This window comes from Bos taurus, chromosome 4 (assembly GCF_002263795.3).
Source record: "Bos taurus isolate L1 Dominette 01449 registration number 42190680 breed Hereford chromosome 4, ARS-UCD2.0, whole genome shotgun sequence".
NCBI lineage: Eukaryota > Metazoa > Chordata > Mammalia > Artiodactyla > Bovidae > Bos > Bos taurus.
Window position 1 is genome coordinate 97,962,431 of NC_037331.1, and position 14,634 is coordinate 97,977,064.

General features: G+C 43.9%; 1 protein-coding gene and 1 pseudogene across 1 annotated transcript in view; one reads left to right on the forward strand and one right to left on the reverse strand.

Moving 5' to 3' along the window:
* The window catches only part of SLC35B4 (solute carrier family 35 member B4), a 35,281-nt gene extending 22,789 nt beyond the window's left edge, over positions 1 to 12,492 (reverse strand). Inside the window, exon 1 of the mRNA NM_001192941.1 lies at positions 12,416 to 12,492. Coding sequence (NP_001179870.1) covers positions 12,416 to 12,492 — 77 coding nt within the window. The remainder of the gene's footprint in view (positions 1 to 12,415) is intronic.
* On the forward strand, positions 317 to 3,596 carry LOC101903811 (selenophosphate synthetase 2 pseudogene; annotated as a pseudogene).
* Positions 12,493 to 14,634: the final 2,142 nt, after the last annotated feature.

Here is a 14,634-nt window from a genome sequence, read left to right on the forward strand (position 1 = left end):
CATCCACATATATGCACCTAATAGAGGAGCACTCGAATACATACAACAAACACTGACATAAAAGGAGAAATTGATGAGCATATAATAGTAGGAGACTTTAGCTTCTCACTCACATCAATGGACAGATCTTCTAGACAGAAAATCAATAAGGCAACAGAGATCCTAAATAATACAATAGAATTGACGTTTTTCAGGACATTATAACCGCCTTCTTCCCCGAAAAAGAAAACACATTCTTTTCAAGTGCACATGGAACATTCTCTAGGATTGACCACACACTAGGGCACAAACTAACTTCAACAAATATGAGTATAGAAGGAGGCCCTGGAGCGTGTGGTGTGGCGGCAGTTGGGCTGCGCGAGTTGTGCCAGAGAGAGACTCTGCGGTAATATCTGTTACGCCTTGCTAACTGGAGTGGAAAGTAAAAGGGACCTCTCCTCCTCCATCTTCTTTTTTCTATCTCTGCCGGGCGGGCATGATGGCACAAGCCGCAGCGACAGGTGCCAGCAAGAGGCTATGGCTGAGGTGGCCGCGGGGGGAGAAGGTTCCTCAGGCCCGGCAGGCTTGCCTCGAAGCCGGGGCCTGTCGAACAGGCCCTTCGAGCCCCAGGCGTTGGGTCGCAGCCGGAGCTGGCGGCTCACTGGCTTCAGCATGCAAGGCTGAGCCTGCAAGGCCCCCCAGGGGATGCTGCTCAAACTCCAGGCGGGACTGACGCAACCGGAAGTACGACCAGCGCTGGGCTAGAGCCTCGTCGGAGGCCTTGAAGAGATGGCCCAGGAAGCCGATCTGCCTGGTGAGGGCAGAGCCCAGCCCGCCCTTCCCCAGCCTCGGCATTGGGATGGATTCCCGCATCATACCCCTGAGGCACAGGGGGCCTGTCCTTGGTGCAGACCACCGACCTCTTTTACCCCTCGGTGGAAGATCCCTACAGTGATGGGGCCCATCACATGCACCAACGTGCTGAGTGACCGCTATGCCATGGGCATTACTGAGTGTGACAACATGTTGATGCTAATCAGCGTCAGCCAGAGCATGCCTGAGGAGGAGTGAGAAAAGATCACACCACTCATGATCAAAGGCTTTCGGGATGCTGCCGAGGAAGGAGGGACTGCAGTGACTGGGGGGCAAACGGTGGTATTATCATCGGTGGAGTTGCGACTGTGGTATACCAACCAAATGAATTCATCCTGCCTGACAGCGGGGCAGTTGGGAATGTGCTTGTGTTAACTAAACCCTTAGGAACCCAAGTTGCCTGTCAATGCCCACCAATGGCTGGATAATCCTGAAGGATGGAATAAGATAAAGATGGTGTTCTTCAGAGAAGAGGTAGAACTGGGCTATCAGGAAGCTATGTTCAACATGGCTACCCTCGATAGAATTCAGTTCAGTTCAGTCGCTCAGTCGTGTCGGACTCTTTGCGACCCCATGAATCCCAGCACACCAGGCCTCCCTGTCCATCACCATCTCCCGAAGTTCACTCAAACCCACGTCCTTCGAGTCAGTGATGCCATCCAGCCATCTCATCCTCTGTCGTCCCCTTTTCCTCCTGCCCCCAATCCCTCCCAGCATCAGAGTCTTTTCCAATGAGTCAACTCTTTGCATGAGGTGGCCAAAGTACTGGAGTTTTCAGCTTTAGCATCATTCCTTCCAAAGAACCTGCCAGACTAAAGCCCATGTTTTAATGCCCATGCAGCCACAGATATCACTGGCTTTGGCATTCTGGGTCACTCTCAGATCAGATCAGATCAGTCGCTCAGTCGTGTCCGACTCTTTGTGACCCCATGAATCGCAGCACGCCAGGCCTCCCTGTCCAACACCAACTCCTGGAGTTCACCCAGACTCACGTCCATTGAGTCAGTGATGCCATCCAGCCATCTCATCCTCTGTCGTCCCCTTCTCCTCCTGCCCCAAATCCCTCCCAGTATCAGAGTCTTTTCCAATGAGTCAACTCTCCGCATGAGGTGGCCAAAGTACTGGAGTTTCAGCTTCAGCATCATTCCTTCCAAAGAAATCCCAGGGCTGATCTCCTTCAGAATGGACTGGTTGGATCTCCTTGCAGTCCAAGGGACTCTCAAGAGTCTTCTTCAACACCACAGTTCAAAAGCATCAATTCTTCGGCGCTCAGCCTTCTTCACAGTCCAACTCTCACATCCATACATGACCACAGGAAAAACCATAGCCTTGACTAGATGGACCTTTGTTGGCAAAGTAATGTCTCTGCTTTTCAATATGCTATCTAGGTTGGTCATAACTTTCCTTCCAAGGAGTAAGCATCTTTTAATTTCATGGCTGCAGTCACCATCTGCAGTGATTTTGGAGCCCAGAAAAATAAAGTCTGACACTGTTTCCACTGTTTCCCCATCTATTTCCCATGAAGTGATGGGACCAGATGCCATCATTTTCGTTTTCTGAATGTTGAGCTTTAAGCCAACTTTTTCACTCTCCACTTTCACTTTCATCAAGAGGCTTTTGAGTTCCTCTTCACTTTCTGCCATAAGGGTGGTGTCATCTGCATATCTGAGGTTATTGATATAGAACAGAGAAATGAAGTGTCCTTTGTCATTTGTAATCTGCCCAGCATTGCCAAGATGGCTGCCATCAGCCAGGCCAGCAGGAGCTCTGGTTTCCTGCAAGGAACCTCAGCAGAAACTTCTGGAGGGCTACTGATTTGTCTGCCAAGAGAACAGACAGTTCACTTTTGTTCAGAAATCAAATCTTCAAAGTATGGAGAGGGTCGTCAAGCCCGGATTGTCAGTATTCTTGAAAAGGGAAACCAGACAGCCTGGATCATTGACAAGCCTCACGTTATTGAGGTCCTGCCTTGTGGGGCCACTGGTACTGCTCTTGCTCCTGAGAACTCCAGTGCCTCCTCTGAGCCTGGCTTGTGAGATGGAACAGCAGAAGTTGTACACAAGCATGGACCATTCTCTACAGTTGATTTTAGGAAGAAATTTCCAAAAAAGGCTGCCCGGTTAGTACTTCCAGCTGCTCTTCCTAGGTAATTTGAATCAGCCCATCAAAAACTGCAGATTCCAAGGCCAGAAGTAACATTTTTGGACTTCCAAGGGGTAGATTTGTTCATCTCTTGAGTGGAAAAAGAGCAGGAAACCCCATTTCCTCTTTCCAAGAGCAAGATGAGATTATTCAGGTTTGAGATACTTTTCTTGGCACAGGGTTAATTGATTTTTTTCACAAGGAGTGAGGTTATTTATTAAAATTACATGGACACCAAAAATAGATTGCAAAATGAAAAACACTTAGATCAGATGCAAATAAGTTTGGACCAATACTGTTGATAAACTGAAACTGTTATGAGAGATTAAAATGCAATGTCAAATTCTTATTGGACTACTCTGAAATACTGGCTCTTTCCTACTCTGGAGCAGAATTGAGCAGCTTGTCCAATGGCTGGGAAAGGGGGACCTCCAACCACCTTACTTGATCTCTGCTAACAATGTCTCTCTCTAAATCCCTTTAAGGACTGGGAGAAGCAGAGCAAACCTCAGAGCCCAGGCCTTGGTGGATATTAAGATGTTAAATCTTGTGTTGAAAATTCCTGGTGATTTCATCAATAAAGCTATTTCTAGTGAAATAAAGAATTTTGTTGGGGAAAAAAAAATTACTTCAAGCATCTTCTCTGACCACAACAGCATGAAACTATAGATCAAATACAGGATAAGAAATGAGGGGGGGAAAAAAAAGATTATATGGGAACTAAACAACGTACAAAAAACCAATGGGTCAATGAGGAAATCAAAAAGGAAATTAAAAAATACCTTGAAACAAATGACAATGAAAATACAACCATACAAAAATCTATAGGATGTAGTAAAAGTAGTTCTTAGAGGGACATTCCCAGTGATACAGGCCTTCCTCAAAATATTAGAAAAATCTGAAATAATAACCTACCACCTAAAATAATTAGAAAAAGAAGAACAAACAAAATCTAAAGCCAGAAGAAGGAAGGAAATAATAAAGATTATGTGTGAAAGTTGCTCAGTTGTGTCTGACTCTTTGAGACCCCATGGACGGTAGCCTGCCAGGCTTCTCTGTGTATGGAATTCTCCAAGAAATTCTACTGGCATAAGTAGCCATTCCCTTCCTCAGGGGATCTTCCCAACCCAGGCATTGATCCCAGGTCTCCCTACTGCAGGCAGATTCTCTGCCATCTGAGCCACCATGGAAGATTAGTGAGGGAATAAATAAAATAGAAATTAAAAGGGCAACAGAAAAAATAAGTCAATAAAACCAAGAGCTGGTTCTTTGAAAGGGTGAACAAAACTGACAAACTTCTGGCCAGGATCACCAAGAAGAAAAGAGAGAAGAGAACAAGTAAGAAATGAAAAGGGAGAAACCACAACTGATAACACACAAATACATAAAAACCTTAATAGAATACTATCAACAATTACATGCCAACACAGTTAACAACCCAGAAGAAACAACTTTCTACAAACATACAGCCCACCAAAACTGAATCAAGAAGTAGATAATTTGAAGAGACCAGTCACTAGAAGTGAAATAGAATCTGTAACAAAAAAAAACAAAAACAAACAAAACACCCTATAAACAAAATTTCAGGACCAGACAGCTTCACAGGTGAATTCTACCAAACACACACAAAAGAACTTATACTGATTCTTCTTGAAGAGGAGGGAACACTCCCAAAGACATTTTACAAAGCCACCATCACCCTGATGTCAAAATCAGACGAAGATACCACCAAAAAATAAAATTACAGGCCAATATCTCTGAGGAATATAGATGCAAAAACCCTTAACAAAATATTAGCAAATCAAATCCAACAACATTTAGAAAAGATCATACACCATGACCAAGTGGGATTCACCCCAAATTCACAAGGATGGTTCAACATATGCAAAATCAGTGTAATACACGTTAACAAAAGAAAAGTAAAAAACCACATGATCATCTCAATAGATGCAGAAAAAGCATTTGACAAAATTCAACATCCATTTGTGATTAAAAAAAAGAAAAACTCTTACCAAAGTGGGTATACAGGGAACATATCTCAACATAATAGAAGTCATTTATGACAAACCCATAGCCATTTTAATACTCAATACTCAATATAATCAGAGAAGGCACTGGCAACCCACTCCAGTACTCTTGCCTGGAAAATCCCATGGACAGAGGAGCCTGGTAGGCTGCAGTCCATGGGGTTGCTAAGAGTCTGGCACGACTGAGCGACTTCACTTTCACTTTTCACTTTCATGCATTGGAGAAGGAAATGGCAACCCACTCCAGCGTTCTTGCCTGGAGAATCCCAGGGACAGAGGAGCCTGGTGGGCTGCCGTCGCACAGAGCCAGCCACAACTGATGCGACTTAGCAGCAGCAGCAGCAGCACTCAATAAAGCCTTCTTGCTAAAATCTGGAATAAGACAGGATGCCCACTCTCACCACTTTTATTTAACACTGTATTGGAAGTTCTAGCCACAGCAATCAGACAAGAAATAAAAAAGTATCCAAATCAGAAGGAAAGATAAAATTGTCACTATATGCAGATGACATGAAACTATATATACAAAACTCTAAGGTCTCCACATAAAAGCTACTAGATCTAATAAATGAATTCAGCAAAGTGCAGGATACAAGATTAACATTCAGAAATTAGTTGCATTTCTTTACACAAACAATGAAATAACAGAAAGAGAATGTAGGGGGAAAAAAAACTTTAAAAAAATCACACCAGAAAACAAAATAAAAAAATAGGAATAAATCTGACCAAGGAGGTAAAAGACTTATATGCTGAGAACTATAAAACACTAATAAAGGAAATCAAGTAGGATTCAAAGAAATGGGAGAATATCCCATGCTCTTGATTTGGAAGAATTAATATTGTTAAAATGGCAATACTGTCAAAAGCAATCTACAGATTTAATGCGATCCCTAAAAAATTACCCATGATATTTTTCACAGAACTAGAAGAAATAACCCCAAAATGTATATGGAACCATAAAAGACCCAGAATTGCCAAAGCAAACCTAAGTGGGGTGGGGGGAGCAAGAGACATAACTCTTCCAGACTTCAGACAATACTGTTAATAAAAAACTACAGTAATCAAACCCTGCAGGAGGGCATTGGCAACCCACTCCAGTATGCTTGCCTGGAGAATTCCACGGACAGAGGAGCCTGGCGGGCTACAGTCCATGGGGTCACAAAGAGTCAGACACAACTGAGCGACTAACACACACACAGAGTAATCAAAACAATGTGGTATTGGTACAAAAACACATGTACAGATCAATGGAACAGAACAGAGAACCCAGAATAAACCCACACACCTACAGTCAATTAATCTTTGACAAGGGAGACAAGAATATAAAATGGGCAAAAGACAGTCTCTTCAGCAAGTGGTACTGGGAAAGTTGAACAGCTGCATATAAATCAATGAAGTTAGAACACAACCTCATACCATGCACAAAAATAAACTCAAAATGCCTTAAAATCTTAAACATAAGACATGATACTATAAAATTCTTAGAAGAGAACATAGGCAAAACATTTTCTGACATAAATCATACCAATGTTTTCTTAGGTCAATATCCCAAGGCAACAGAAATAAAAATAAACAACTGTGACCTTACAAGCTTTGGCAGAGCAAGTGAAGTCACTCAGTCGTGTCCGACTCTTTGCGACCCCATAGACTGTAGCCTACCAGGCTCCTCTGTCCATGGGATTTTCCAGGCAACAGTACTGGAGTGCATTGCCATTTCCTTCTCCAGGGGATCTTCCCGACCCAGGGCTTGAACCCAGGTCTCCCGAATTGTAGACAGACGCTTTACCGTCTGAGCCACCAGGGAAGTCAAAGGAAACCGTAAAAAAAAAAAAAAAAAATATCTATAGAATGAAAGCCGTAGCATCATTTGCAAATGATGCGCCATACAAGGGCTTAATCTCCAAAACATACAAACAACTCATACAACCCAACAACAAAAAAAACAACCCAATCAGAAGACCTTAATAGACAATTCTCCAAAGAAGACATACAGATGGCCCATGAAAAGATATTCAACATCACTGTATTAGAGAAATGCAAATCAAAACTACAATGAGGTACCACCTCACACCAGTCAGAATGACCCATCATTAAAAAGTCTACAAACAACAAATGCTGAAGAGGATGTGGAGAAAAGGGAACTCTCCTATCTGTTGGTGGGAATATAAATTGGTGCAGCCACTATGCAAAACAGTATGGAGGTTCCTCAGAAGATTAAACACAGACTTATCTTATGTTCCAGCAAACCCATTCCTGTGCATACATCCAGAGATAACTCTAACTCAGAAAGATACACATACGCCAGTGTTCAAAGCAGCACTACTCACAATAGCTAAGACATGGACACAACTCAAACGTCCATCAACAGATGAACGGATAAAGAAGATATAGTACATACATACAACGGAACATTATTCGGCCATAAAAAAACAAACAAACAAAATAATGCCATTTGCAGCAACATGGATGCAACTAGAGAATATCATGCTAAGTGAAGTCAGAGAGAGAAAGACCACATGACATTTATATGTGGAATCTAAAAATGGCAAAAATGAACCCATCTATAAAACAGAAATAGAACCACAGACATAGAGGTCAGATTTGTGATTGCTAAGGGGGAGGGGAGGACAGCGATGGACTGGGGAGTTTGGGGTTAGCAGATGCAAACTATTATACATTGAACAGATAAATAACAAGGTCCTACTGTATAGCACAGGGAACTATGCAGTCTCCTGGGATACACCATATACCATAATGGAAAAGAATATTTAAAAACATGTATGTGGTGGTGGTTGGTGGTTTAGTCGCTAAGTGATGTCCGACTTTTGCAACCCCATGGACTGTAGCCTGCCAGGCTCCTCTGTCCATGGGATTCTCAGGCAAGAATACTGGAGTGGGTAGCCATTTCCTTCTCCAGGGGATCTTTCCAACCCAAGAATCAAACCCAGGTCTCCTGCATTGCAGGCAGGTTAACATTCTTAACCTACTAAGCTACAAGGGACGCACTCCCCCACCCCCACAAAAATTTATGTATGTGTATAACTGAGTCACTTTGCTGTATAGCAGAGATTGGCACATTAGAAATCAACTATATTTCAAGTTTTTTAAATGTTAAAAATAACTGACTGAAATCAAGATCTTGAAAGCATAGCTGTACCCCCGTATTCACTGCAGCACTATTTGCAATACCTGGTGATGATACAGAAACAACTGAAATGTCCATGGACAGGTGAATAGATACAGAAAATGTGGTATAAACATACAATACTATTAACCTTAAAAAAGAAGGAAATGATATCATTTGCAACGACATGGAAGACATGCTAAATGAAGTCAGTCACAAAAGGGGAAATACTGCATGACTCCTCTTACATGAAGCATCTAAAATCAATCTTACAGAAGCAGACAACAGATGGAGACCACCAAGGTCAAGGGGGAAGGGAAAACGGGGACCTGTTGTTTAATGGGTGTAAGTTTTCAGTTATACAAAGCAAATAAGTTCAAAAGATACCTGTGCATTGAAGTACATATGGTTAACAATTCCATATTGTACACTTTAGAATTTGTTAAGAGGGTACGTCTTATGTTCAGTGTTCTTATCATAAAATAGAACACAAGAAAATTTTGGAGGTGATGGATATGTTTATTACCTTGATTATGATGGCTTCATGGTGTTATTTTATAACAATACCTGTCTCCATAGTAGGTATTATTATGCCCATTTCATTGCTAAAGACACTGAGGGCCATATGACACTGAGTTAGGTAAGTCTCTCAGGGCTACCTGGCAAATAAATGGTGTTTCCATTTTATTATTATTCTATTTATTATTATCATTGTTATTATTATTTTTTTCTTTTTTGTCACGTAGCATGTGGGATCTTAGTTCCCCCACCAGGGATTGACTCGTGCCCCTGCACTGGAAGCGCTGAGTCTTAACCACTGCACTGCCAAGGAGGTCCCTTTTTAATTCAGTGATTTTTAGTATATGTAGAGTTGTGCAGTCATTTCCATTATTTAATTTTAAGACATTCCAAAAGAAATCCCATACCCATTAGGAATCAGTCCCCATGTCCCCCTCCTCTTGACAATCTAATCTACTTTGTCTCTATTTCCATAGGATTTTTATATCTCCCTAATGTGCCCACATAATTCAATTTTTAAGAAATCAATTTACCGAACTTTTTAAGAACACAATGCTGTATAGCTACCAGTGGAACAATTTAACTTGAATAATTCATTTGAAAACATCAGAGTACAAACCTAGATCTTTTTCTCCTAAATCACTTATTTTCTTGAACTTTATTCCTCAGGAATTATAATCACTAACTGCAAATCATTTCTGTTTGAATTCTCTTTGGCAAGAATCCAAAGTTTTACTTTTAGAAAATGTCCTTATTTAACATTAGGCACTTGATTAAAAAATAAAATGCCAAAAAGAAAATGTTTCAGATTGTTTTCCTGATCTAAGACACTTTGCCTAGACAGGGAACTGATGTATATCTTGATTCCAAAGTAGAAGGTGAACTCTCTCAGAAGGAAGATCAAAGCACTCATTCAATACTTCATGCTTGCCCTATGCACTGCATGGGTGCTTTGTATTTTATTATAGGTCCCAATCATAGGTATGAAATCAGAAAGAAAAACCTAAATTTGTTTTCCAATTTGGAAGAGAATGATTAAAAATGCTCACTTTACAAGTCACTTTAGTATTTCCATTCATACTTGGTGTTCCATACCTAATGATTTCAAGAAAACCACAGAAGAAGCACAGTGCCTGCTCTACAAAATTTTATTAGCTTTCCACTATGGAGAAGGCGATGGCACCCCACTCCAGTACTCTTGCCTGGAAAATCCCATGGATGGAGGAGCCTGGTAGGCTGCAGTCCATGCGGTCATGAAGAGTCGGACACAACTGAGTGACTTCACTTTCACTTTTCAGTTTCCTGCATTGGAGATGGAAATGGCCACCCACTCCGGTGTTCTTGCCTGGAGAATCCCAGGGACAGCAGAGCCTGGTGGGCGGCCATCTATGGGGTCGCACAGAGTCCGACACGACTGAAGCGACTTAGCAGCAGCATGATGTCCCAAGACAAGAGTTACAAATTATGGGAAGCCAAATCTACAAAGAACCTTGAAGACTATCTAGTCCAACCAGTTCTTACTTTCTCAATCTGAAACATGATTAAGTTGGAGTTGCCCAAGAAAATTAGGAAAAAACTACTATTCAGTCTGGGGTACCACTCATTAAATTAGCAAATGTACCCCTTACCACTGTATGCAAACATTCAGATGAATAATGCAGAAAAACATTCTGTACAGTTATATTTACCTATAACTTTTCAGGAACAGTTAATAAAACAGAGTTGTTGTTTATCACTAAATCATGTCCAACTCTTTGCAACCCCCATGGACTGTAGCCCACCAGCCTCCTCTGTCCATGGGATTCTCCAGGCAAGAATACTGGAGTAGGTTGCCATGCACTCCTCCAGGGCATCTTCCTGACCAAGGGATCGAACTCTCATCTCCTGCATTGCCGGCGGATACTTTACCACTGAGCCACCTGGGAAGCCCAATAAAACGGGTATACAAATACTGAAACAAAAGTTGTTAAAAGGGGAACAAACCAAATATGAGCTTCAGGCTTTGCACATGAATTTCATTTAATCCTTCAAAACCCTGTGAGGATGGCAGAGGTATCGCCACCCTTTCACAGCTCCGGAACAGACTCAGAAAGACCAAGTAATTTAGCTAAGGGCTCACAACTGGTTAAAAAAAAAAAGGCTCTCAGTTGCTAGCATATTCTGATGTCATACAGCCTTTGGCAAAATTTAATTTAATGGCATATTCAACATAAACACACTATTATTCTCTGACCTTCATTTCCATGGCTGACCTGATTTCATCACATTTTTATATTTTTAAACCAATTTCCAAAGTGACCTTCCTTTGAAGTGTACCAGCTGACAGCTGGGTGCATCTTTTCCTTTTATTTTCATATCCCTCACCACTTAGTCCCAAGAATGACAAATGACAGATCTTTATCAACACTTTTTGCATAATAAAATTTCAAGCTCTGTAATTGCAAAAATTAACCCCAAAGAATTCCCTTAAGTAAACTGGTTGCTTCTGAATAACTTAATCAATAGTGTCATGAAAATAAAATACAAGTCTAATAAGCACCACACGAGGAACTGGGTGACCAAAACTATGGGCTACTCCAGTTTAAAAATAACAGGAAGGCTGAAAAAGATACTCGACTAAGAGTTTAGATTCTTGGGTTCCAGTTCTGGTTCCGCCACTTACAAGTGATAAAAGAGAACCTAATTTCTTGGGACGTGTTTCACTTTCAGTAAAACAGAGAATATAATTGTTGACCTATCTTGTACATAAGATTGTTGTGATGGGCAATGGAGATAATTGTGCAGATTTTAAAACAAGGTGTTAAACAGCACAGATATTATTTTATAGCTGGAAAAAGGAAGCCCAGAGAGGCTAAATAACTTGAAAACGTCACACAGCCAGGCGAATGACGGAGCCAAAGGCTGAAACTCATGAGATTTTCAGTCTTGAGCTTTTCCAGTCCACTTGTCGCCTTTTCTGTAACAGTTTGTGCTCAATGACCTTTGCACATTGTTACTTAATACTGTTTGTGTGCCACCTCAATACAGCTACCTTAGTGTCCTTTGGGAAAGTGTCATAACCATTCTTAATTTATAAAGTTTACGCCTCAAATTGCAAGCTTCCTAATTTATTGAATAGTATCTTAATGCTGGAAAATCTATCTCCGGTCAATTAGACAACTTTCTGCCTAAGAATTCGTTCTACTACATCCCCAAGAGGTATGCTGGGTGAAGTATCATAACCATCTCTAAGGCCAATAAAACAAATGTTCTGCAGCCTACTTTAATACAACTGAAACCTTCTTTGCAGTGTAAACCAAGTCAGACTGCTTTTTAAGTCCAAGCTTTGCTCAAGTCATACAAGAGGCATTAGCAGGATCGAGAAGAGCTGGGGGGAATCTTGGCTTCTGCCACGAGTTACCTTCGACCCTGCGGGGTGGAAACTCTACAGACTTCAATCCTCCAGGGTATGAAACGGGCGGGTGACGATAGCATACACCCCGAGGGTTCCCCTAGAGGGATGCTGAGAAACTGTTGGGCAGGAGAGCTGACGGTGCATAGGATGACGGACCAGCCAACTCAAAAAGGTCCCAGGTAGTCCAGGGCAGACCCGGGCGGAGGCGATTCCATCCCGGCCCGCGCGCGCCTCGGGGTAAGGAGGGAACGGCAACAAGACCGGGCGCGGGCGCGGGCGCGGGGGGTACGCCGAGCTGCAGCGTTCGGGGGCGCCCCTCCTCCCGCTTCTTTTGTGCGACCGACGGGGGTCACTCACCGGGCCAGGAGCTCTAGGAAGATCACGTTACTGCAGCAGCCTGCGAAAACCAGGCCCACCGCGAAGGCCGGGCGCATGGCCAAGACAGGGGAAGGGGAGCGAGAGCGCAGAGGAAGCGCCCAACTAGACCACTACCCCAGGAAGCCCGGCTACCGCCTCGCCGTGGCACTGAACATCACCACCGTCCTGGAGCGCCGCTCTCCCGGGTCCGTGACGGTCTCCCTTTTCTCAGCGGCTGCCACCAACGCTGCCGGTCAAGGAGCTGTAGTTCGCCGTCAACCGGAGCCCCATTCATACGAGGGGTCGTCCGAGTCCGGGCTAGACTACACTTCCCAGAATGCCGCGCGCCCGTACGTCAAGCTGCAACGTATTCCGCTTCTGCCGGGCAGCTCAATCGAAGAGAGAGGCGAGGTGCCCGTCATGCCTCGCGCCGTAGCGAGCCGCGAGGCTTGCTGGGAAGTGAAGTTCCAACGCTGTCAATGTTGTTTCCCGTGAGGCAGCCAAAGGCTACGAAAAGGATTCGTCCATCGTTTTCAGGGCAAACTCACAGCTGAGGGCACTAGAACAACACACCTGTGATTGACTGATAATTAGAAGTGTTCTAGGATCTAACACGGAGAAGGCAATGGCAACCCACTCCAGTACTCTTGCCTGGAAAATCCCATGGACGGAGGAGCCTGGTAGGCTGCAGTCCATGGGGTCACAAAGAGTCGGATACGACTGAGCGACTTCACTTTCACTTTTCACTTTCATGCATTGGAGGAGGAAATGGCAGCCCACTCCAGTGTTCTTGCCTGGAGAATCCCCGGGACGGCGGGGCCTGGTGGGCTGCCGTCTATGGGGTCGCACAGAGTTGGACACGACTGAAGCGAATTAGCAGCAGCAACAGCAGGATCTGACAATTCTCCTGAATTGGGAGAAAGTGCAAATTTTCTGAACTTCCTTCTCTACCTTTTGAGAAGAACTTTGGACTCAGGGAGTTGGTGATGGAAGGCAGGCCTGGCGTGCTGCGGTCCATGGGGTCGCGAAGTGTCGGACACGACTGAGAGACTGAACGGAACTTGGACTCAGGAAGTTCTAGTACTCAATCTTGGCTTAGCCACTAATCAGCTCAGCTAAGGCAACCGGTTTCTTATTATACGTAAAGATGGGAACAGTAATGCCCATCTTGCTTCCCTTGTGACTTAGATGGTAAAGAATCCGCCGGCAATTCGGGAGCCCTGGGTTCAGTCCATGGGTTGGGAAGATCCTCTGGAAGAAGGCATGACAAACCACTCCAGTATTCTTGCCTGGAGAATCCCCATGGACGAAGGAGCCTGGTGGGCTACTGTCCAGGGGGTCACCAAGAATTGGACACGACTGAAGCCACCAGTATTCGCCTGGAGAATTCCATGGACAGAGGAGCCTGGTGGGCTGCAGTCCATGGATTGCAAGGAGTCGGACATGACTGAGCAACTAACACACAACAGTACATTATATCAGCACTGGAAGGGGCTATCACTCAACTCCCTCAATTTTACAGACCATAAAAAACTGAGTCCAAGCAATCCCTCCTTGTACCCTGACCAGGCCACACTCTACTCTACGATTCTGGTTCCCCACATGTGTTGCCCTTCTCTTTTAGGTCTCCCACATCCCAGTACTGGAGAAGGAAATGGCAACCCACTCCAGTATTTTTGCCTAGAGAATCCTGTGGACAGAGGAGCTGGTGGGCTGCTGTCCATAGGGTTGCACAGAGTCAGACACGACTGAAGTGACTTAGCAGCAGCAGCAGCAGAAGTAACTAAGCACAGAACACAGCAATGCCCATCTTACCTGGTGGTTGTAAGGATTAAAAGCTATGATCATCTGGGGATCTTGTGAAAGTGCAGATCCTGAGGGTCTGCATTTCCAGCAAGTTCCCAGGCGGTGGTGATGCTACAGATCCATCCACCACACTTTGAAGTGTGTGTGCTGTTGTTCAGTCGTGTCCAACTCTTTGCAACCCCACAGACTGTAGCCTGAAAGGCTCTTCTGTCTATGGGATTTTCCCCCTAGACGACTATTAACTAGTTGACTCTGAAGACCTTTTTATCCCACCCCTTCCATTGGCTCAGGGATTTAGTGCCCCTTGTGGCTCAGCTGGTAAAGAGTCCACCTGCAATGCGGGAGACCTGGTTCCATCCCTGGGTTGGGAAGATCTCCTGGAGAAGGGAAAGGCTACCCACTCCAGTATTCTG